The 25,325-nt window shown below is 45.5% G+C and overlaps 1 protein-coding gene across 1 annotated transcript; it reads left to right on the top strand.

Annotated features, from left to right (window-relative positions):
• The first annotated feature begins 857 nt into the window (after window positions 1–857).
• Window positions 858–19,506, top strand: LOC311118841 (dual specificity protein phosphatase 8-like). Its single transcript, XM_084193617.1, has 2 exons — window positions 858–1,151; window positions 18,233–19,506. Exon 2 carries the CDS (start codon window positions 18,429–18,431, stop codon window positions 18,687–18,689), a length of 261 nt encoding a protein of 86 aa, XP_084049743.1. The 5' UTR covers window positions 858–1,151; window positions 18,233–18,428; the 3' UTR covers window positions 18,690–19,506.
• Window positions 19,507–25,325: the final 5,819 nt, after the last annotated feature.

The following is a 25,325-nucleotide window of genomic DNA, read 5'->3' as shown; positions in this document are numbered from 1 at the left end:
CCCACCGTGGGAAACGAACCCACAACCCTGAGCTACACTTCCCATTCTTATGTTTCGTTTTTGCATCTTTTGCTTTCAGTTTTGTACACCAGCTTCAAACAACTGAAAACACAATATATTTGGTTATGTAAAATATATTTCACAGCGGTTTAGATGGTACATTGATTCTCTACAGTATACTTAGTTGTTTTGTCACATAAACTGAAATTAGGCGAACTATTAGAATTTTAGCAACCAGGAAATGGCGGCGTGATTTCTGCATTGTGCACCTTTAACTGGCTACTCTTTTTTTTCCCATTCACTGTATTGTTTCCATATCAGAGTTAGCCCCTGTCTAGGCTCTCTATCAATTTTTTCTATATCCAATTTTGTCAATCTTGACTTTCTCATAAGATGTGTCTTCATTTTATTAATGGTAAAGTCATGAAAAAAAGCATTCTTTACATTGAAAATGGTGGTTTAGAGAGTTGATATTTCATTAATTCCATGGTCTTATGCCAAGGGGGGTTAACCTAGACATATCCTAAGATTCTGCACACCCATTCAGCAACATTTAATCATGGTTTTACAAAATCGCTTTTTCCTGTCTCAACGAAGGTGCATGACCCATATCATCCCTGTGTGTGACCTCGCGACAGTCCAACGCGCAGCAAGCGGAATAATATTGTGCACGTCTCCTTTAAAAACCAGAGTGTCCCTTTAATCCACGGCTCAAAAGTCTGACGTCAACTAACCCCTGAGCCACAGGCTCTGATTGGCTGAAGGTGACGTCAACCTGGATTTTTTTCTCTCTCTCCCCTCTGAACCATGACCTCATCCTTAGTTCATTTTAGTGCTATGGTTCACCTTCTGTTTTCCCGGAACGTTAATACCTAGATTGCTTATCTGCAATTGCGGCCACACTGCATGCCCCATATGCGAAACAATTGTTAATAGTGCTTTAATGTGTTTCGCTTCGTTCAATTCTAGCGCTGTCAACTTTGCACTGGGACAGTAGAGGCTCAGCTGTCGCACATTGTTCCATTGCCCTCGACCCATGACAAGTAAACAGTGACCAAAGTTAAAGCGCTTTGAAGAGGACTGGCATGGCACACTGTTCCTTTACACATGGAGGTTAGCTGATAACAAATCACCAAGCCGGGGAGACAGAGGTGAGTGTCTATGTTTGTGGACACCTCCCGTTGTGCAGTGTGTGATCAGTCCGCTATCTTGTCAAATAATTCCTGCACTAGCCGATTACTTTAGCAAGGGGTTGCTAGTTGGCTAGCCACAGTAACGCGCTGCGTGGTTACGTCCCCCTGCCGCTAGCCCGCCTGTGCGCAGCCCCGAATAATGGAAATAATCAAACCTGGACTTATTTCAGCTTTATTTTTGACAAATAGCTGACCGCTTCTCTTCACATTTTCTCTCTTAATTTTATGGTAGGTGGAATGCAGTTATTTTTCTGTTTTTGTTTTGGTGCCGTTAATCATGTGCACGATGAATGAATGCGGTGGTCGTTTTTGCATGCAGATATCCACACGTCACAAGTTCACGACACTGTATCATTCTCCATTGACGCACCGCGTGTATAATTTCATTGTCATTATCAAACCATTCACATTTTTGTGAGGTAAAAAAATACCACCAAATATTTTGTCTAAATCCTATCTATTCCATATCTGGTCTTTATTGTGGTGTCCATTGGGTTTATTATGGGCGCTCGGTTTTATTCTCGCCTCCATCTCTATGCTGGGACTGGGGGACAGAGTATTGGCACCAGGCCAGAACGACACAATACTACAAATGGATCGACAATTGTATTTCTAAATGATTGCTCTCCATCTTCTAATATTAGCCTACCGTTATTGTTATGATCATGTTATTATTTTTGCAATAACATGGTTATAACACAATATAGGCTTCTGCTATTGGCGTTTTTGTAATGTTTGTTTATGTTGTGATGTTATTCTTCATGCAGGCTAGCTTGCTGAAATATAGATGTAGGCCTATTGACCACAGAGAGGAGATGATCAGCTAAAGTAGGCTACGTCTGTGTTATGTCATTATGATCCTGTCCCTTACCATGTTCATCAAAGCATTCAGAGGGGTCCTACCTCCTGCACTGTCATCATCTGCCTGGGGATAGCCCTTATTACTTTGATAGAACAGATATTCCCATTAAAACCAGTTCTATTTAGATATTGTGTTGACATTCACACCGGGGGTGCTACAACGCCCTCAGCACCCTACTTCCCACAGCTATGCAATAACACCTCATATAGCATTTTCTGCCATTATGCCAGGAGATCCACATCTCTTGACAAAGTTGCTGGGTTAAGGACATTACAATAATATTTACACATCTGTAATGCTACATGCTCTTTATGTAAGCAGTTACAGACTTCAGAACTGGCAGCACACATGCTCAAACTTAGTTAACATAACCATAGACCACTTAAACTGGTACAACACTTCCACTCACGGCTGGCCAAAAATATCTAATTGAAAGCCACACCCACACTAAGCCACACATCCAATATAATTTCTCAGTGTGCCTTGCCTTTTCGAGTGAATTGTAAAGTTACCACCCATGACTGTATTTGTTAGTGACAGAGACATGGTTGTAGAATTCATTCATTTTCAGTCCTGTGGACTTCACCAAGTGAGTTTCTACAGTAGGAGAATGTTATCATTCAAATTATATTCTTTAATTTTATACTTACAGTGTTAATGTAACACCTCAAACAACACTATAAATATTACACTGAAAAATCAACACTAGGTAACACTGGCCAAAATGCTGTGTGTGTTCCACAGATTTCCATCCTATATGAGGTCTGTAGATGACGTTATTGGGAAGTTATTGATTAACTTGGATGATGTTACCTCATCGCTGGGTGTACTCCAGTTCATCTCTTTGTGTTTGCTTTCCCTCCACAGGCTTATGTGTAATTATTGACCTGAAGAAGACAGCCAGCACTGAGTTGTTTATTTGACATGTATTGCATAGAAGTGAGTTAATTGTTTTAAATGTATTGCAAAGCATCCATCCTGAAAAATTAGAGTTAAAATAATTGACTCAGTTTGAAACTTTTGGTCATTTTTTAAAGTCATGTTTCATTTCTTTTGGGCTACTACAGCACCCAAAGTGTCATCTATATTTTGGATAGCATTATCCTGACCCTATTCTGTAGTCCTTCTCCTGGTTAGTGTATGAACCTGTTCCAATGCACTAGTAAGTGGTCAGTAGTGTTGGAGCCAGCTGTAGCCCCTGTGGTGGTACCCTACCCTACAGTACCCACTACACAGCATCCTCCCTCTGTCCTCCTCATGCCCCGTGCTCTCCCCAATACAGGCTGTTTCCATGGAAACCTAGCAATCTGCTCCAGTCAGTCCCGCCTGTTTCCTACTTCTTCTCTTCTGTACCTCAGAGTTTCAGAAATAAAAACAGGCTCCCGCTGGCTATTTTAGGTAGTTAGGGCTTTTTCTTCTAAATCTCTGAATGCTTTTTACTGTTTCTAAATGCAAGATGGAGGAGACTAGTTGCGCAGGGTAGGGAATGTCAATGTGGTTGCCATGTTCAGTAAGTATACTGCGTTGCCATGTTGGATGGATGAGGATGCTGAGGTTGGGGGCTCCCCTTCTCTCCTCTCTTCCCTCCCTTTCAGTTTAGACAGACAGAAGCGAATGAGAGGCGAGCTGTGATGCAATGATGGTGTGAGTTGGTACCTCTACAGATCTAACCTGCAGACCCCTCCCTTCCCTGCTGGTACCTCTCTCCTCCTCAATACTACACCCCTCCTCTCCCTGCTGGTACCTCTCTCCTCCTCAATACTACACCCCTCCTCTCCCTGCTGGTACCTCTCCCCTCCCCTCCTCTCCTCTCCCAGCCCCGTCCTTGTTGTCCGCACGAGAGAATGACATAGAATAAAGGGGAGAGAGAGAGTGAGAAAGGGAGGGAGAAAAAGGGAGGGCTCGGGTGCCGTTAGACATATGCAGCGTCAGTGTGTGTTGTGTTCAACAGCAGCATGACAGAGAGGATATGATCACGTCTCATCCTGCTCTCTGGTACTGCACTGTCTGTCTGAAGGACTCAACTCACATAGACACGCTGTGGGGATGTCATGAGGCATGGTAAGGATGACACAGGGATACTAATATCCTTGGTGCAGTGAGGCTACACTAGCTGCTAGCTCAGGTGAGGAAATCAAATATGTCTTTCTATTGGTCTGGGAATAGAGGAGGGGGGCGTGTGTGGGTCTTTGTTTACATGCATGTGATGTGATGTGTTTTGTACTATGTGTTGTTGTGTGTGCTTTACTTGTATCCCATCTTACATGTCAAGAGACGGTAGAGTAGAGGGAATAGTGAGCACAAGATGTTGAAAATACATATTTTCAACCAAAAAATACATTTTCTATGTCTTTTCAATGTCTTTTGCTCAGTGTAGTCCCAGTGTCCTTGTGTTATGCTGGAGGACTCTGTTAGCTCTAGCAGTCTACATATAGAAGTTAGTTAGCTCTTCCATGTTCCAGATGCTGTGCTAGCACTGGGGACATTGCCAAGCAGCCACTGTAGATATATTGACATCTATGTCAGAGGGCTGCTCACTGGCTAGTGAAGGAGGTGATGGAAGAAAATAGCCCTGTTATGTAAGAACTACACTAGGAAAGACATGGGTACGCTAATGGATGTTGTGTGCTGTTGACAGTTTCAAAGACTCTTATTGTGACACACTTCGTGGCTCTATTCAATATGTATCGCCGATGTTCAGAGTTACAGCTTTATTCTCTCTCCTCTCTCTCTTCTGCTTCTATATTCTATATAGCTCTATTCTCCCTTCTCTCTCTCTCTTTTCTATCTCTCTCTTGTACCTCTATATCAGGGGTATTCAACCCTTACCCAACTAGGTCCAGAGCCTGCTGGTTTTCTGTTCTACCTGATAATTAATTGCACCCACCTGATATCCCAGGTCTAAATGAGTCCATGATTAGAGGGGAACAATGAAAAAAAATGCAATGGTACTGGCTTCCAGGTATCTGTCCTATCTTCTATCTCCATCTCTCTCTTCTATCTGTCCTATCTTCTATCTGTCCTATCTTCTATCTGTCATATCTTCTATCTCCATCTCTTTCTTATATCTGTCCTATCTTCTATATCTTCTATCTCCATCTCTTTCTTCTATCTGTCATATCTTCTATCTCCATCTCTTTCTTATATCTGTCCTATCTTCTATATCTTCTATCTCCATCTCTTTCTTCTATCTGTCCTATCTTCTATCTGTCCTATCTTCTATCTCCATCTCTCTCTTCTATCTGTCCTATATTCTATCTGTCCTATCTTCTATCTTTTAATTCTATCTTTATTTAACCAGATAAGCCAGTTGAGAACAAGTTCTCATTTACAACTGCGACCTGGCCAAGATAAAGCAAAGCAGTGCGATAACAACAACAACACAGAGTTACATATGGAATAACCAAAACGTACAGTCAATAACACAATAGAAAATCTATATACAGTGTGTGCAAATTTAGTAAGTTATGGAGGTAAGGCAATAAATAGGCCATAGTGCAAAATAATTACAATTAGTATTAACACTGGAGTGATAGATGTGCAGAAGATGATGTGCAAATAGAGATACTGGGGTGCAAATTAGCAAAATAAATAACAATGTAAATAACAATATGGGGATGAGGTAGTTGGGTGGGCTAATTACAGATGGGCTGTGTACAGGTGCAGTGATCGGTAAGCTGCTCTGACAACTGATGCTTAAAGTTAGTGAGGGAGATAAGTGTCTCTAGCTTCAGAGATTTTTGCAGTTCGTTCCAGTGATTGGCAGCAGAGAACTGGAAGGAATGGCGGCCAAAGGAGGTGTTGGCTTTGGGGATGACCAGTGAGATATACCTGCTGGAACGCATACTACGGGTGGGTGTTGCTATGGTGACCAATGATCTAAGATAAGGCAGGGATTTGCCTAGAAGTGATTTATAGATGACCTGGAGCCAGTGGGTTTGGCGACGAATATGTAGTGAGGGCCAGCCAACGAGAGCGTACAGGTCACAATGGTGGGTAGTATATGGGGCTTTGGTGACAAAACGGATGGCACTGTGATAGACTACATCCAATTTGCTGAGTAGAGTGTTGGAAGCTATTTTGTAAATGACATCGCCGAAGTCAAGGATCGGTATGATAGTCAGTTTTACGAGGGCATGTTTAGCAGCATGAGTGAAGGAGGCTTTGTTGCGAAATAGGAAGTCGATTCTAGATTTAACTTTGGATTGGAGATGCTTAATGTGAGTCTGGAAGGAGAGTTTACGGTCTAACTAGACACCTAGGTATTTGTAGTTGTCCACATACTCTAGGTCAGACCCGTCGAGAGTAGTGTTTCTAGTCGGGTGGGCGGGTGCCAGCAGCGTTCGATTGAAGAGTATGCATTTAGTTTTACTAGTGTTTAAGAGCAGTTGGAGGCTACTGAAGGAGTGTTGTATGGCATTGAAGCTCGTTTGGAGGATTGTTAACACAGTGTCCAATGAAGGGCCAGATGTATACAAAATGGTGTCGTCTGCGTAGAGGTGGATCTGAGAGTCACCAGCAGCAAGAGTGACATCATTGATATACACAGAGAATAGAGTCAGCCCGAGAATTCAACCCTGTGGCACCCCCATAGAGACTGCCAGAGGTCCAGACAACAGGCCCTCCGATTCGACACATTGAACTCTATCTGAGAAGTAGTTGGTGAACCAGGCGAGGCAGTCATTTGAGAAACCAAGGCTATTTAATCTGCCAATAAGAATGCGGTGATTGATAGTCAAAAGCCTTGGCCAGGTCGATGAAGACGGCTGCACAGTACTGTCTTTTATTGATCGCGGTTATTATATCGTTTAGGACCTTGAGCGTGGCTGAGGTGCACCCATGACCAGCTCGGAAACCAGATTGCATAGCGGAGAAGGTACGGTGGGATTCGAAATGGTCGGTGATCTGTTTGTTAACTTGGCTTTCAAATATTTTCGAAAGGCAGGGCAGGATGGATATAGGTCTGTAACAGTTTGGATCTAGAGTGTCACCCCCTTTTGAAGAGGGGGATGACCGCGGCAGCTTTCCAATCTCTGGGGATCTCAGATGATACGAAAGAGAGGTTGAACAGGCTAGTAATAGGGGTTGCAACAATTTCGGCGGCTAATTTTAGAAAGAAAGGGTCCAGATTGTCTAGCCTAGCTGATTTGTAGGGGTCCAGATTTAGCAGCTCTTTCAGGACATCAGCTATCTGAATTTGGGTGAAGAAGAAGTGGGGGGGGGGGGGGGCATGGACAAGTTGCAGCGGAGGGTGCAGAGCTGGTGACCGGGTTAGGGGTAGCCAGGTGGAAAGCATGGCCAGCCATAGCAAAATGCTTCTTGAAATTCTCGATTATCGTAGATTTATCGGTGGTGACAGTGTTTCCTAGCCTCAGTGCAGTGGGTAGCTGGGAGGAGGTGCTCTTATTCTCCATGGACTTTATAGTGTCCCAAAACATTTTGGAGTTAGTGCTACAGGATGCACATTTCTGTTTGAAAAAGCTAGCCTTTGCTTTCCTAACTGCTTGTGTATATTGGTTCCTGACTTCCCTGAAAAGTTGCATATCGCAGGGGCTGTTCGATGCTGTCCTATCTTCTATCTCCATCTCTCTCTTCTATCTGTCCTATCTTCTATCTCTATCTCTCTCTTCTATCTTCATCTCGCTCTTCTATTTCCATCTCTCTCTTCTATCTTCATCTCTCTCTTCTATCTTCATCTCTCTCTTCTATTTCCATCTCTCTCTTCTATTTCCATCTCTCTCTTCTATCTCCATCTCTCTCTTCTATCTCCATCTCTCTCTTCTATCCCTCTTCTATCTCCATCTCGCAGTCAAGTTCTTCCCCACCGATCTCGACAAACCATTTCTGTATGGACCTTGCTTTGTGCATTGGGGCATTGTCATGCTGAAACAGGAAAGGGCCTTCCCCAAACTGTTGCCACAAAGTTGGAAGCACATAATGATCTAGAATGTCATTGTATGCTGTAGCGTTAAGATTTCCCTTCACTGGCACTAAGGGGCCTAGCCCGAACCATTATGAAAAACAGCCCCAGACCATTATTCCTCCTCCACCAAACTTTACAGTTGGCACTATGCATTCGGGCAGGTAGTGTTATCCTGGCATCCGCCAAACCCAGATTCATCCGTCAGACTGCCAGATGGTGAAGCGTGATTCATCACTCCAGAGAACACGTTTCCACTGCTCCAGAGTCCAATGGCGGCGAGCTTTACACGACTCCAGCCGACACTTGTGCGCTTGTGTGCGGCTGCTCGGCCATGGAAACCCATTTCATGAAGCTCCCGACGAACAGTTCTTGTGCTGACGTTGCTTCCAGAGGCAGTTTGGAACTCGTAGTGAGTGTTGCAACCAAGGACAGACGATTTGTACGCGCTACACGCATCAGCACTCGGTGGTCCCATTCTGTGAGCTTCTGCGGCCTACCAATTCACGGCTGAGCCGTTGTTGCTTCTAGACAGTTCCACTTCACAATGACAGCACTTGACCGGGGCAGCTCTAGCAGAGCATACATTTTATGAACTGACTTGTTGGAAAGGTGGTATCCTATGACGGTGCCACGTTGAAAGTCACTGAGCTCTTCAGTACGGAGTGTTTGTCTATGGAGATTTTATAGATGTGTGCTCGATTTTATACACCTGTCAGCAACGGGTGTGGCTGAAATAGCCGAATCCACTAATTTGAAGGGGTGTTCACATACTTTTGGCCATGTAGTGTATCTTATAATATACACTGCTCAAAAAAATAAAGGGAACACTTAAACAACACATCCTAGATCTGAATGAATGAAATAATCTTATTAAATACTTTTTTCTTTAAATAGTTGAATGTGCTGACAACAAAATCACACAAAAATTATCAATGGAAATCAAATTTATCAACCCATGGAGGTCTGGATTTGGAGTCACCCTCAAAATTAAAGTGGAAAACCACACTACAGGCAGATCCAACTTTGATGTAATGTCCTTAAAACAAGTCAAAATGAGGCTCAGTAGTGTGTGTAGCCTCCACGTGCCTGTATGACCTCCCTACAATGCCTGGGCATGCTCCTGATGAGGTGGCGGATGGTCTCCTGAGGGATCTCCTCCCAGACCTGGACTAAAGCATCCACCAACTCCTGGACAGTCTGTGGTGCAACGTGGCGTTGGTGGATGGAGCGAGACATGATGTCCCAGATGTGCTCAATTGGATTCAGGTCTGGGGAACGGGCGGGCCAGTCCATAGCATCAATGCCTTCCTCTTGCAGGAACTGCTGACACACTCCAGCCACATGAGGTCTAGCATTGTCTTGCATTAGGAGGAACCCAGGGCCAACCGCACCAGCATATGGTCTCACAAGGGGTCTGAGGATCTCATCTCGGTACCTAATGGCAGTCAGGCTACCTCTGGCGAGCACATGGAGGGCTGTGCGGCCCCCCAAAGAAATGCCACCCCACCCCACACCATGACTGACCCACCGCCAAACCGGTCATGCTGGAGGATGTTGCAGGCAGCAGAACATTCTCCACGGCGTCTCCAGACTCTGTCACGTCTGTCACATGTGCTCAGTGTGAACCTGCATTCATCTGTGAAGAGCACAGGGCGCCAGTGGCGAATTTGCCAATCTTGGTGTTCTCTGGCAAATGCCAAACGTCCTGCACGGTGTTGGGCTGTAAGCACAACCCCCACCTGTGGACGTCGGGCCCTCATACCACCCTCAGTCTGTTTCTGACCGTTTGAGCAGACACATGCACATTTGTGGCCTGCTGGAGGTCATTTTGCAGGGCTCTGGCAGTGCTCCTCCTGCTCCTCCTTGCACAAAGGCGGAGGTAGCGGTCCTGCTGCTGGGTTGTTGCCCTCCTACGGCCTCCTCCACGTCTCCTGATGTACTGGCCTGTCTCCTGGTAGCGCCTCCATGCTCTGGACACTACGCTGACAGACACAGCAAACCTTCTTGCCACAGCTCGCATTGATGTGCCATCCTGGATGAGCTGCACTACCTGAGCCACTTGTGTGGATTGTAGACTCCGTCTCATGCTACCACTAGAGTGAAAGCACCGCCAGCTTTGATAAGTGACCAAAACATCAGCCAGGAAGCATAGGAACTGAGAAGTGGTCTGTGGTCACCACCTGCAGAACCACTCCTTTATTGGGGGTGTCTTGCTAATTTCCACCTGTTGTCTATTCCATTTGCACAACAGCATGTGAAATGTATTGTCAATCAGTGTTGCTTCCTAAGTGGACAGTTTGATTTCACAGAAGTGTGATTGACTTGGAGTTACATTGTGTTGTTTAAGTGTTCCCTTTATTTTTTTGAGCAGTGTATCTCTGACCATCTCTGGATAGTGCCAATACAATACTGAGATATTCACATTAACTTGATGCCAGAGCCATGAAGTGCAGTACAATACCATACAAGTGACTGTTAAATGGTAAGAAATGTATTTAAACAGCATTTCACTGTAATTACAAGGGATAAGAGTGAGCAGGTTGGCTGTAGGCGTTTGCATATTAATGAATAGTAAGTGTTTTATATCACTTGCACTTCTAGAGGCCTAAACAAAGGTTTCCAAACTGGCCATGACTACAGTGTCATTATAAGGTTTAGGACCTGCTAGAACTCTGACCTTTTCCTTACATAGATCTACTACCACATATCACTTAAATTGGGACAGGACTCTCACTAACGGGTGCAACAAATATATCCTCTTATTCATTCTACTCCCACAATGCATTTAGTGTACAAAACAGCAGGAACAGATCAAATCAAAATGTATTTGCCACATGCGCCGAATACAACAGGTGTAGACATTACAGTGAAATGCTTACTTACAAGCCCTTAACCAACAATGCATTTTCTTTTAAATAAAAAAGTAAAATAAAAAAAGAGTTAAGTAAAAAAATAAAAGCAAATAACTAAAGAGCAGCAGTAAAATAAAATAACAGTATGGAGGCTATATACAGGGGGGTACCGGTGCAGAGTCAATGTGCGGGGGCACCGGCTAGTCGAGGTAATTGAGGTAATATGTACATGTGGGTAGAGTTAAAGTGACTATATAAATAATAAACAGAGTAGCAGCAGTGTAAAAGAGGGGGAGGGGGTGTGGTGGGGTGGGGGGGCCGTGCAAATAGTCCGGGTAGCCATGATTAGCTGTTCAGGAGTCTTATGGCTTGGGGGTAGAAGCTGTTGAGAAGCCTTTTGGACCTAGACTTGGTGCTCCGGTACCGCTTGCCGTGCGGTAGCAGAGAGAACAGTCTATGACTAGGATGGCTGGAGTCTTTGACAATTTTGAGGGCCTTCCTCTGACACCACCTGGTATAGAGGTCCTGGATGGCAGGAAGCTTGGCCCCAGTGATGTACTGGGCCGTACGCACTACCCTCTGTAGTGCCTTGCGGTCGGAGGCCGAGCAGTTGCCATACCAGGCGATGATGCAACCAGTCAGGATGCTCTCGATGGTGCAGCTGTATAACTTTTTGAGGATCTGAGGACCCATGCCAAATCTTTTCAGTCTCCTGAGGGTGAATAGGCTTTGTCGTGCCCTCTTCACGACTGTCTCGGTGTGTTTGGACCATGATAGTTTGTTGGTCATGTGGACACCAAGGAACTCTCAACCTGTTCCACTATAGCCCCGTCGATGAAAATTGGGGCATGCTCAGTCCTCTTTTTTTTCCTGTAGTCCACAATCATCTCCTTTGTCTTGGTCACGTTGAGGGAGAGGTTGTTATCCTATCACCACATGGCCAGGTCTCTGACCTCCTCCCTATAGGCTGTCTCATCGTTGTCGGTGATCAGGCCTACCACAGTTGTGTCGTCGGTAAACTTAATGACGGTGTTGGAGTCGTGCCTGGCCATGCAGTCATGGGTGAACAGGGAGTACAGGAGGGGACTGAGCACGCACCCCTGAGGGGCCCCCGTTTTGAGGATCAGCGTGGCAGATGTGTTGTTACCTACCCTTACCACCTGGGGGCAACCCGTCAGGAAGTCCAGGATCCAGTTGCAGAGGGAGGTGTTTAGTCCCAGGATCCTTAGCTTAGTGATGAGCTTTGAGGGCACTATGGTGTTGAACGCTGAGCTGTAGTCAATGAATAGCATTCTCACGTAGGTGTTCCTCTTGTCCAGGTGGGAAAGGGCAGTGTGGAGAGCGATTGAGATTGCGTCATCTGTTGGGGCGGTATGCGAATTGGAGTGGGTCTAGGGATTCTGGGATAATGGTGTTGATGTGAGCCATGACCAGCCTTTCAAAGCACTTAATGGCTACAGACTTGAGTGCTACGGGTCGGTAGTCATTTAGGCAGGTTAACTTAGTGTCCTTGGGCACAGGGACTATGGTGGTCTGCTTGAAACATGTTGGTATTACAGACTCAGTCAGGGACATGTTGAAAATGTCAGTGAAGACACTTGCCAGTTGGTCAGCACATGCTCGGAGTACACGTCCTGGTAATCCGTCTGAATGTTGACCTGCTTAAAAGTCTTACTCACATCGGCTACGGAGAGCGTGATCACATAGTCATCAGGAACAGCTGATGCTCTCATGCATGCGTAAGTGTTGCTTGCCTAGAAGCGAGCATAGAAGTGATTTAGCTCGTCTGGTAGGCTTGTGTCACTGGGCAGCTCACGGCTGTGCTTCCCTTTGTAGTCTGTAATAGTTTTCGAGCCCTGCCACATCCGACGAGCGTCAGAGCCGGTGTAGTACGATTCAATCTTAGTCTTTTATTGACTGTTTGCCTGTTTGATGGTTCGTCGGAGGGCATAGCAGGATTTCTTATAAGCGTCTGGGTTAGAGTCCCGCTCCTTGAAAGCGGCAGCTTTACCCTTTCGCTCAGTGCGGATGTTGCCTGTAATCCATGGCTTCTGGTTGGGGTATGTGCGTACGGTCACTGTGGGGACGACGTCATCGATGCACTTATTGATGAAGCCAGTGACTGATGTGGTGGACTCCTCAATGCTATCTGAAGAATCCCGGAACATATTCCAGTCTGTGCTAGCAAAACAATCCTATAGCTTAGCATCTGCGTCATCTGACCATTTTTTTATTAACTGAGTCACTGGTGCTTCCTGCTTTAGTTTTTGCTTATAAGCAGGAATCAGGAGGATAGAGTTATGGTCAGATTTGCCAAATGGAGGGCGAGGGAGAGCTTTGTACGCGTCTCTGTGTGTGGAGTAAAGGTGGTCTAGAGTTTGTATTCCTCTGGTTGGACATTTAACATGCTGGTAGAAATGAGGTAGAACGGATTTAAGTTTCCCTGCATTAAAGTCCCCGGCCACTAGGAGCGCTGCCTCTGGATGAGCGTTTTCCTGTTTACTTATGGCCTTATACAGCTCATTGAGTGCAATCTTAATGCCAGCATCGGTTTGTGGTGGTAGATAGACAGCTATGAAAAATATAGATGAAAAGTCTCTTGGTAAATAGTGTGGTCTACAGCTGCTCTTTCCATGACATAGACTGACCAGGTGAATCAAGGTGAAAGATATGATCCCTTATTGATGACACCTGTTAAATCCACTTCAATCAGTGTAGCTGAAGGGGAGGAGACAGGTTAAAGAAGGATTTTTAAGCCTTGAGACAATTGAGGTATGTATTGTCTATTTGTGCCATTCAGAAGGTGAATAGGCAAGACAAAATATGTAAGTACCTTTGAACAGGGTATGGTAGTAGGTGACAGGCGCAACGGTTTGAATGTGTCAACAACTGCAACGCAGCTGGGTTTTTCACGCTCAACCGTTTCCTGTGTGTATCAAGAAAGGTCCACCACCCAAAGGACATCCAAACAACTTGACACAACTGTGGGAAGCATTGGAGTCAACATGGGCCAGCATCCCTGTGGAACGCTTTCGACGCTTTGGAGAGTCCATGCCCCAACGAATTGAGGCTGTTCTGAGGGCAGAAGGGAGTGCAACTCATTATTAGGAAGGTTTACCTAATGTTTTGTACACTCAGTGTATTTCTCCACAATGCACCATAATTTACAGAATGCTGCAGTAAATATAAAAGTAGCAATACAGTTCATTTTTGTTAAATTGTATCAAATAAAAGCAGCAATTGCTAATAGTGAATATTTAATTATATATTACACTATGCCAACTGATATTTGGTGTTTTCTATCACCTTGCACATTAGGCCTTAACAAAGTTCTCTAAACTGACAGTGACTACAAGGCAAAACAGATCAAAAGGACATGGTTAGCTGCTCAACCATTAAAGGTTTGTGACTTGCTGCCACTCTGATTTGTTCCCTATATAAATGTAGTTGTTAGGGAACCACTACCACATATCTCTTAAATTGGTACAGCACTCACACTAATAGGTGCAACAAATATACAGTGGGGAAAAAAAGTATTTAGTCAGCCACCAATTGTGCATGTTCTCCCACTTAAAAAGATGAGAGAGGCCTGTAATTTTCATCATAGGTACACGTCAACTATGACAGACAAAATGAGAGAAAAAAATCCAGAAAATCACATTGTAGGATTTTTAATGAATTTATTTGCAAATTATGGTGGAAAATAAGTATTTGGTCAATAACAAAAGTTTCTCAATACTTTGTTATATACCCTTTGTTGGCAATGACACAGGTCAAACGTTTTCTGTAAGTCTTCACAAGGTATTCACACACTGTTGCTGGTATTTTGGCCCATTCCTCCATGCAGATCTCCTCTAGAGCAGTGATGTTTTGGGGCTGTCGCTGGGCAACACAGACTTTCAAATCCCTCCAAAGATTTTCTATGGGGTTGAGATCTGGAGACTGGCTAGGCCACTCCAGGACCTTGAAATGCTTCTTACGAAGCCACTCCTTCGTTGCCCGGGCGGTGTGTTTGGGATCATTGTCATGCTGAAAGACCCAGCCACGTTTCATCTTCAATGCCCTTGCTGATGGAATGAGGTTTTCACTCAAAATCTCACGATACATGGCCCCATTCATTCTTTCCTTTACACGGATCAGTCGTCCTGGTCCCTTTAAAGAAAAACAGCCCCAAAGCATGATGTTTCCACCCCCATGCTTCACAGTAGGTATGGTGTTCTTTGGATGCAACTCAGCATTCTTTGTCCTCCAAACACGACGAGTTGAGTTTTTACCAAAAAGTTATATTTTGGTTTCATCTGACCATATGACATTCTCCCAATCCTCTTCTGGATCATCCAAATGCACTCTAGCAAACTTCAGACGGGCCTGGACATGTACTGGGATTTGAGTCCCTGGCGGCGTAGTGTGTTACTGATGGTAGGCTTTGTTACTTTGGTCCCAGCTCTCTGCAGGTCATTCACTAGGTCCCCCCGTGTGGTTCTGGGATTTTTGCTCACCGTTCTTGTGATCATTTTGACCCCACGGGGTGAGATCTTGCGTGGAGCCCCAGATCGAGTGAGATTATCAGTGGTCTTGTATGTCTTCCATTTCCTAATAATTGCTCCAACAGTTGATTTCTTCAAACCAAGCTGCTTACCTATTGCAGATTCAGTCTTCCCAGCCTGGTGCTGGTCTACAATTTTGTTTCTGGTGTCCTTTGACAGCTCTTTGGTCTTGGCCATAGTGGAGTTTGGAGTGTGACTGTTTGAGGTTGTGGACAGGTGTCTTTTATACTGATAACAAGTTCAAACAGGTGCCATTAATACAGGTAACGAGTGGAGGACAGAGGAGCCTCTTAAAGAAGAAGTTACAGGTCTGTGAGAGCCAGAAATCTTGCTTGTTTGTAGGTGACCAAATACTTATTTTCCACCATAATTTGCAAATCAATTCATTAAAAATCCTACAATGTGATTTTCTGGATTTTTTTTCCTCAATTTGTCTGTCATAGTTGACATGTACCTATGATGAAAATTACAGGCCTCTCTCATCTTTTTAAGTGGGAGAACTTGCACAATTGGTGGCTGACTAAATACTTTTTTCCCCCACTGTAGCTTCTTACAAGACACGCCTCAAAATATGTTAATGAGCGAGAAACAACAATACCATGCACCCAAGGTTTTTGGGGCTCTACAAAATGCAGTATGGTACTGTATTTTGAATTACAGGAACTTACTGGCAGCAATTGGCCAGTAGGTTACTGTAGAGTTTCAGGACAAGGTTTGTATAATTTCTAAAATACAGTATATTGCCGTATTCTGTGGGGGTACAGCGTTCTCGCTTACGGGTGAAACAAATATAGCCTCTTACAACACACAGCATTTTCCCACAGTGCACCATAATTAATACTGTAAAACACATTTATGGTATTTTACTGTGCATTCTACGGTAATCTACTGTATCATACTGATTAACACAGTAAGTTACAGATAAGATTACAAAAACGGCTAACAGTGTAGCCTTGAGCTAGATGTGTTGCTAGGCTCAAAGTTCCTCACAGAATAACAACCCTTCCTTCCCCCTCCCCTCCCCGTGCGGTGGCAATATGTCATAGTAGGGGTTAGAGGTTGTTGAGCAGATCATGGCCCCCGTCCACGGACACTGCTGACTGACTGCTGACCAGAGCTCTCGCTCTCTCTCTCTCTCTCTCTGTCGCCCACCAAGTCCCACTGTTCTATTGGACATGACTGAATGTTTCTTGTTTTCTCTCTCTCACGCACACTTTTCTGTCTCCCACCTCTCTCTCACACATACGCACATAAATTATTTCCCTTTCTCTCTCACATACCCTTTCTTCCTCTCTCCCACTCCTTACACACATGGTGCCTTTATTTCTTTCTCTCTTTCTCTCCATCTCTTTCACTTCTCTCTTCCTCCCTTTCTCTTTGTGTAGTACATGGTTGTCAGTATGTGAATGGTGCATTTCTACTCTCCAGGAAAGCTATACTGGCTACTGTTGTTGTCGTGGAGATGTTATCCTGATGCATTGTTTACAGTCCTGGTCAGGCCTCCTGTAGCTCAGTTGGTAGAGCATGGTGCTTGCAATGCCACGGTTGTGGGTTCGATTCCCACGGGGGGCCAGTATGAAAAATGTACGCACTCACTAACTGTAAGTCGCTCTGGATAAGAGCGTCTGCTAAATGACTAAAATGTATTAGCCGCAATGTCTGTTTTTTCATAGGAAAGCCTCTCTCTCTTTCTCTTTTGTCTGGGGTGTAAACCTTCCTTTACACAGTAAGCAAGAGGATAGGTGACATGTATTTTTCATGACGCAGCGTAGCAGAGGATAAATAAAACAACATGGCTGCTCTGCACCCTCTTATGTACAGTAGCACTTTCTGTCACCCCATCAGACAGTACCTGAGAATGGAATGTTTGTCCATTTTGGGATTTCCTCAAATGTTTGGTCTACACTGTGCATGCGTGAACGGTATGTGTGTATGTGTCAGCTAACAGTCTGACAGTTGTGGCGGTGGGAGGGAAAGTCATTGTGTCATTGATGAGAGCCAGTCCATCAGGTTTATAGAGGGGTCTCTGTGACATGTGACGCACACACACACACACACACACACACAGTTTATCTGTGTCCAGACCTGCTCTGTGAATTCCCCCCTGGCTTAATTTATCTCAGCTCCTCAGTTTCCTGTTTCATGAGCTGCCACACAAGAGACCCTGCACCCAACACAAACACAGTTTCAATTGTAGCACAGTGCTCTAGTCAGTGTATAAAGGCACTGTGTATTGTTGTAATTTCACCTGATAGTCCTGATAATAGATTCCTCAGAACAGATTAAGCCGAGGGATGATCCAGAGAACCTTTTGAAGTTCTAACATAACATGTTATATATTTGTTTAGTACTCTGGTTGTTTTTTTATATGCGAGGTGAGTAGAGTCTGCAAAGAGACTGTAAATGCAAGAATACTGTACACTTGACATTGAGGTTATGGTACTGATGACTGATGTAGTTTGTTTTAGGTTGCTCTAATTAGCAGGAACATGGAAGACAGTAGGCTACTATGTCATGTTTGGTGTTAATCATCACTATGTAATGTTTGGTGTCAATCATCACTATGTCATGTTTCATAACTTTTCAGGATGATTGTTTCAGTATACCTTAAATCTGTCTCATAACCCTCACACCCATGTGTTTCAAAACTCCAGCAAAGTTGTGTCTCCTTAAAGTTGGTGGCAGCTCAATTGTAAAGCACTTAATTTGAACAGTGTGTAGATGCTGATTCTTTTTAGATGGTATGATGGATCTTTCACATACAGGTTAGAAGGTTTGACTTATAACCATCCACATGAAAAGTGCCTGTACTTACTCTCTTCTCTCTCTCTTCCCCCTCCCTCGTCTCTCCTCAGACACCATGGCTCTCCTGAGGCCTGTTACAGTAGCAGTAGCTTCTCTCCTCCATTGACCTCCTCTCTTCTCCTCTTCCACCACCACCACTCCCTCTCTCCACTCCTCCACCCTCAGCACCACCCCTCCCCTGATCCATCCATCCACCCATCCTTTCCACTCCTCACTCACTTCGTTGCTACCCATCGTTGTGACATCATGGCGGGGGAGAAGGGACCAACCAGGCGGAGTGCCATGGACATCAAGCGCCTAGCGGGGCTGATCCAGAGGGGGGCGGGGCGTCTACTGGTGATTGACAGCCGTACGTTCTCGGAGTACAACGCGTCCCACATACAGGGGGCGGTCAACGTGTGCTGCTCCAAGCTGGTGAAGAGGCGACTGCAGCAGGACAAGGTGTCCGTCACCGAGCTACTACAGCCCAACGGCAAGGTCAAGGTAGGTCAAAGGTCAAGGGGATAGGGGTTGGAGGTCAGAGTTTGAGGGTGGATGGAAGTCACAGTTTCTTGTCCTTCAGGAAGAAATATTTTCCACAGCTCACCCGTTACACTGTACAGTTCACAACAAGAAAACATGCTGGTGATGAGGGCCAAGGGGCTGCCTACAGTGTATAATTCTATCATAGAAATAGAATCTAGATTCTATTTCTATGCATTCTATGTCTATGTTCCAGGAGACCAGCACCAGTCATTAGTTAACGATTATTTCCTGGATGTGAGAGATGCTTTTTGAATTGATCACTATAACTGTCAGGTAGAGGTCTATGTACTGTTCTCAGTGGCGGTTCTAGACACATTTTACTAGGGGGGCCAAGGAGTTCTGTAGTCAGTCTGTGTCTCTCTGGCTAGCTCCTACTCTGCTCTGGATTTCTGGGTGCTATATTTGGCAGGCAGGCTGGCAGGCGGTCATACTGTAGGTTTATTGCAATGAAACCGGATCCTCCCGTTTTCCATGACTTCTGCTCCCAATATGACAGCCTTTTTTCCATGGCCCGGCCATGGCATACTACGTAACTCCTGTATTTTTAGTCACTGTGTGAAACTGGAGGAACTCAGCCGGGAAACCCAAGTATGTGTGTGTGTGTGTGTGTGTGTGAGGGTGGTTGGGTGTGTGTCCTTGTGCGTGTGCATGTGTGCGTGCGTGCTCTTCCTTCCCACAGCACCACCAAGACAGAAACAGTGTTACACCGGGAGACCCATGGGGCGGCGCACAATTGGCCCAGCGCTGTCCTGGGTAGGGGAGGGTTTGGCCAGCAGGGATGTTCTTGTCCCATCGCGCACTAGCGACTCCTGTGGTGGGCCGGGCGCAGTGCACGCTGACTCCTGTGGCGGGCCGGGCGCAGTGCACGCTGACTCCTGTGGCGGGCCGGGTGCAGTGCACGCTGACTCCTGTGGCGGGCCGGGGCAGTGCACGCTGACTCCTGTGGCGGGCCGGGGCAGTGCACGCTGACTCGGTCGCCAGGTGGACGGTTTTTCATCCGCCACATTGGTGCGTCTGGCTTCCGTACGGGAGTTGCAGCGATGGGACAAGACTGTAACGACCAATTGGATGTCACGAAATTGGGGAGAAAAAGGGGGTAAAATACCAAAGAAAAACAAAATAAAAATAAGAAACAGTGTTACAGTGGCGCAATTTGAATGTAATTACACCTGAAATGCCAAAGAACACAACCAGAGCGTTGATTCTGTGATGCTATAAGATATGGATGACGCCCTTAATGTCGTGATGACAGAAACATTTTAAGAGATCTTTTTTTTTAGGTGTGACACAGTTTGAGTGGCGACTCATAAAAAGCCAGTTGTTTACTTCCTGATGTGAACCAGCGGGCCCTGGATGCCTGACCTGTCATGTATGTGTCTCGTGCTCCCTCTCATTCCTCCCTTCCCTAGCTGCTTATATTCATGATTTAGCTCTTGGAGTCACTCCCTCCAACTCAGCCTGTCAATGTAACTGAGATTTAGAGGTGTCTAACCCGCTCTACATGAGTGGTAGCAGCAGCGCCTTAGACCTCTATTCAACTTCATTAAACTATGTTTCATTGGCACTACGTCTCCATGTAATTGCTCCCTGGGATTGAAAGACATCTTTAGCTGGCTGGAGAAGCTTGGCATTCTCTCTCTCTCTCTCTCTCTCTCTCCTCTCTCTCTGATTGAATTATGCATAATACCAGTATTTTCTGTCCAGGTAAGGTTAGAGCCATTAACCTGAGCAGAATGCTGTTGCACAACTCTTCTTTTAATAGACCAGTGGCTAATGTCTCCCAGTCAGTGTGTAGAGGCTTTGGACTGGTTAACATCAAGGTTGGGTTCAATTCCAGTCAATTCAGAAAGTAAACCCAAATCAAAATGTTCCTAACTGAAAAGCATTAAAGAGAATTGGAATGTCAGCCTACATCCTGAATTGACTGGAATTTAAATGGAATTGACCCCAACCCTGGGGTGTAATCATTATTCCAGACAGTTGCAAAACATTCTGTTGTGAAACGAAAACTAACGTTTCTATTGGACAGATTCAGGTAGGTCCCCCCTCCCTGTTTGCTGAACCTGTCTAATAGAAATGCTAGTTTTTGTTGCAAAATGGAACGTTTTGCAACTGTTTGGAGTAATGATTACGCCTCAGGTTAACATAGTAATTTAAGGCCCGATTCTGACCTGAGTTAAGCGCGAGTAAATAGCTTACTATTCACATGCTATTCGTTTTGGGTGTAGATCGAATAAATGAAGGTGTGGTGGAGGTGTCTATAGATATGCCGTATTCTGACCTTGACTTAATTCCCTAATAATTCCACCACCTTTATGCGCGAGGAAACCGTGAATAAGTTCTAGCGAACCTACCGGTTCCAAGTGGGAAAAGCATCTACTTAATTTTTTCTGATAGAAATAACACCTTTCTCCATCCACTGTAATGTACTTGATAAGAGCTATTGATAAGAGCTAGTTAAATGAGTAATCTGTTTGGATAAGGGAATTGTAAATATAAGTGACACTTGTTTTAGATATATTTTACCTTATAATCGCTGGAGACAAATGTGAAACCAGTCATATGGCAGCAAACTGAAGCATATCAACATATAAACTTCCCCACAGTAAAGTTGATTAATTCTGTGCCATTATGCAGAATCATATTAAAATTAAAATTTGCTTATTAAAAGGAATTTAAAATTATTTATACTTTTACTTTTGATACTTAAGTATATTTTAGAAATTACATTTACTTTTGATACTTAAGTATATTTCAAACCAAATACTTTTAGACTTTTACTCAAGTAGGATTTTACAGGGTGACTTACTTTTACTTGAGTCATTTTCTATTAAGGTATCTTTACACAGTACAAATATGATAAAAATAGGAAAATAGGAAATATTTTATGATATTTCCTATTCAACAAAACTGTATTAATAATGCTTGAAATTACTTATATGGTTTCTAAATATAAAATTACATTTATTCATCCCGTGCAAGGTAACCACGCCTGCAAAGCCAGTTACATACCTGTTTTGCTAGCACAGACTGGAATATGTTCCGTGATTCATCCAATGGCATTGAGGAGTATACCACCTCAGTCACCAGCTTCATCAATAAGTGCATCGACGACGTCGTCCCCACAGTGACCGTACGTACATATCCCAACCAGAAGCCATGGATTACAGGCAACATCCGCACCGAGCTAAAGACTAGAGCTGCCACTTTCAAGGAGCGGGACACTAATCCCGCTATGCCCTCAGACGAACCATCAAACAGGCAAAGCGTCAATACAGGACTAAGATTGAATCCTACTACACCGGCTCTGACGCTTGTCGGATGTGGCAGGGCTTGTAAACTATTACGGACTACAAAGGGAAACCTAGCCGCGAGCTGCCCAGTGACGCGAGCCTACCAGACAGGCTAAATGCCTTTTATGCTCGCTTCGAGGCAAGCAACAATGAAGCATGCATGAGAGCCCCAGCTGTTCCGGACAACTGTGCGATCACGCTTTCTGTAGCCGATGTGAGCAAGACCTTTAAGCAGGTCAACATTCACAAGGCCGCGGGGCCAGACGGATTACCAGGGCGTGTACTCAGAGCATGCGCGGACCAAGAGGTAAGTGTCTTCACTGACATTTTTAACCTCTCCCTGACCGAGTCTGTAATACCTACATGTTTCAAGCAGACCACCATAGTCCCTGTGCCCAAGAATGCGAAGGTAACCTGCCTAAATGACTACCGCCCCATAGCACTCACGTCGGTAGCCATGAAGTGCTATGAAAGGCTGGTCATGGGTCACATCAATACCATCATCCCGGAAACCCTAGACTCACTCGAATTCGCATACCATCCCAACAGATCCACAATCGCACTCCACACTGCCCTTTCCCACCTGGACAAAAGGAACACCTATGTGAGAAAGCTGTTTATTGACTACAGCTCAGCGTTCAACACCATAGTGACTAAACATCTCCCTCTGCAACTGGATCCTGGACTTCCTGATGGGCCATCCCCAGGTGGTAAGGGCAGGCAACAACACATCTGCCACGCTGATCCTCAACACCGGGGCCTCTCAGGGGTGCATACTTAGTCCCCTCCTGTACTCCCTGTTCACCCACGACTGCATGGCCAAGCACGACTCCAACACCATCATTAAGTTTGCTGACGACACAACAGTGGTAGGCCTGATCACCGACAACGATGAGACAGCCTATAGGGAGGAGGTCAGAGACCTGGCAGTGTTGTGCCAGGACAACAACCTCTCCCTCAATGTGAGCAAGACAAAGGAGATGATCGTGGACTACAGGAAAAGGAGGGCTGAACAGGGGCTGTAGTGGAGTGGGTCGAGAGTTTCAAGTTCCTTGGTGTCCACATCACCAAGACACTATCATGGTCCAAACACACCAAGATAGTCATGAAGAGGGCACGACAACACCTTTTCCCCCTCAGGAGACTGAAAAGATTTGGCATGAGTCCCCAGATCCTCAAAAAGTTATACAGCTGCACCATCGAGAGCATCCTGACCGGTTGCATAACCGCCTGGTATGGCAACTGCTTGGCATCCGACCGTAAGGCGCTACAAAGGGTAGTGCGTACGGCCCAATACATCACTGGGGCCAAGCTTCCAGGACCTAAATACTAGGCGGTGTCAGAGGAAGGCCCAAAATTTTTTTTAAAGATTCCAGTCACCCAAGTCATAGACTGTTCTCTCTGCTACCGCAGAAAATTCTATTTTTTGTTGTTGGGAAGGGCCCGTTAGGAAGGGCCCGTAAGCATTTCACTGTTAGTCAACACAAGTTGTTTACCAAGCATGTGACAAATACGATTTGATTTGAGAAAAAAAAGATGCATAGTTTCTCTGCACTTCTCTGTCACACTGTCTCTCTGTCCTGGTCCCCTGCCTCTAGATAACCATCTCTCTAACAACATCCCTGTTTCCTCTTTCTCTCTGTCCCTCTTTTATCGCTCTGTCTTCCCGGTGTTGCCCTGTTGCTGGCTAGCTGTTGGTATTCTCTCCACCACAGTAAAGAGTATAATGTTATGTTGCCGATTTAATGCTAGGCTGGATCAAGCTGGAACTAGCCGGGTGACACGGGAGGGCCACACGGCCCCAGAGTCCTTTGTTATTGGCTAAGCATGACATCATCCCCCTTTGTGTGGCCACTGGCAGGCCGCGAGCTGGGCACGTGCAGAGCGGCTGTGCAGTATTAATACAGGCTCCCGCCCAACCCGCCACAAACACACCCCCACACACACACTGCCTCCCACAGGGCTTTCAGCATCACCAGGGGCCGACTCAGCGAGCCTGTCTCACAGTCAGCCGAGGAAGCAAAGGACACCATTGTGGGTCCTTGTGGGAGTGAATGTAGGAAGCTGAATAGAGAGGGGGTATTCATGGGTGGGCTACCTCCTGCCTGCATCCCATTGAGTCATAATGGCAGGCGTCCCCCAAGGCTCTATGCTCGGCCCTTTCACATTTTATCATCACAGGATTAGGTTGAGTGAACTAAGTGTATGGACTGGAATCAAAATGGCGTCCTCCCTCCCTACATAACCACCATGTAATTCACTGTACAGACTCTACTAGGCTTAAACTAGGTCAGTTATATACAGTAGGCTGTGTGTGTGAGCATGTTTGTGTGTAGTGTGTGAGTGGACCTCAACCTCTGCAGCAGCATGGCTCCATAGTCAGTGACTGTGGGATGGTCAGGCCGGGTGGTTTCTTGGCTTAAGCAAAGCTAATCCTTCCACGCTGCTCCATGTTGCTGGATGTGGTTGGCTAGCTCCAGTCAGGGCCAGGGCCAGGACAAGGCCTGACAGATGACCCAGAGGTTGGCTAGCTCCAGTCAGGGCCAGGGAAAGGGCAAAGCCTGACAGATGGCTCAGAGGTTGGCTAGCTCCATTCAGGGCCAGGGCAAGGCCTGACAGATGGCCCAGGGGTTGGTTAGCTCCAGTCAGGGCCATGGAAAGGCCTGACAGATGGCCCAGGGATTGATTAGTTCCAGTCAGGGCCAGGGCAAGGCCTGACAGATGGCCCAGAGGTTGGCTAACTCCAGTCAGGGCCAGGGCAAGGCCTGACAGATGGCCCAGAGGTTGGCTAACTCCAGTCAGGGCCAGTGCAAGGCCTGACAGATTGTCCAGAGGTTGGCTAGTTCCAGTCACGGCCAGGGAGACTCTTAAGACCGGCATTTAGGGAGGCCACCAGGCTCTGTTCTGTACTGCACTGTATACTGACTGACACAGTATAGTTCACCAAATTCAAATGAGAGTCACAAACACACTCTCTCTCTCACACAAACTCTTCTTCTGTCTTCTCTCCCTCTCCAGTTTTATTTCTACCACAAATGATTTTAACACGTTTAACCTTAACTGATGTTCAAGTGTCACTGGTTAGTCTTTGATATACTAATTGGTCCTTTTGTCGGAAGACTGGGTTCCGGCAGCACGTGTCCTGTAAGCCGTTTACTAAATAAGTATGTCCTTCACTCTGACTGAAGGTCCACCATGTGCCAGCTACCGGTGTCCATCTGCTAAGGATCCTGGGTAATGACTTAATGAAGTGCAATGCCTCATGGGATTGCACCACCACAGACACGACACCTAGAAAAGACGGATACGTTGTCTCCTTACCATA

The sequence above is a fragment of the Coregonus lavaretus genome (genome assembly GCF_964263955.1).
Source record: "Coregonus lavaretus genome assembly, contig: HAP1_SCAFFOLD_1857, whole genome shotgun sequence".
Classification (NCBI taxonomy): domain Eukaryota; kingdom Metazoa; phylum Chordata; class Actinopteri; order Salmoniformes; family Salmonidae; genus Coregonus; species Coregonus lavaretus.
Note: the sequence above shows the minus strand (reverse complement) of the source record. Positions and strands in the feature narration are given on the sequence as shown.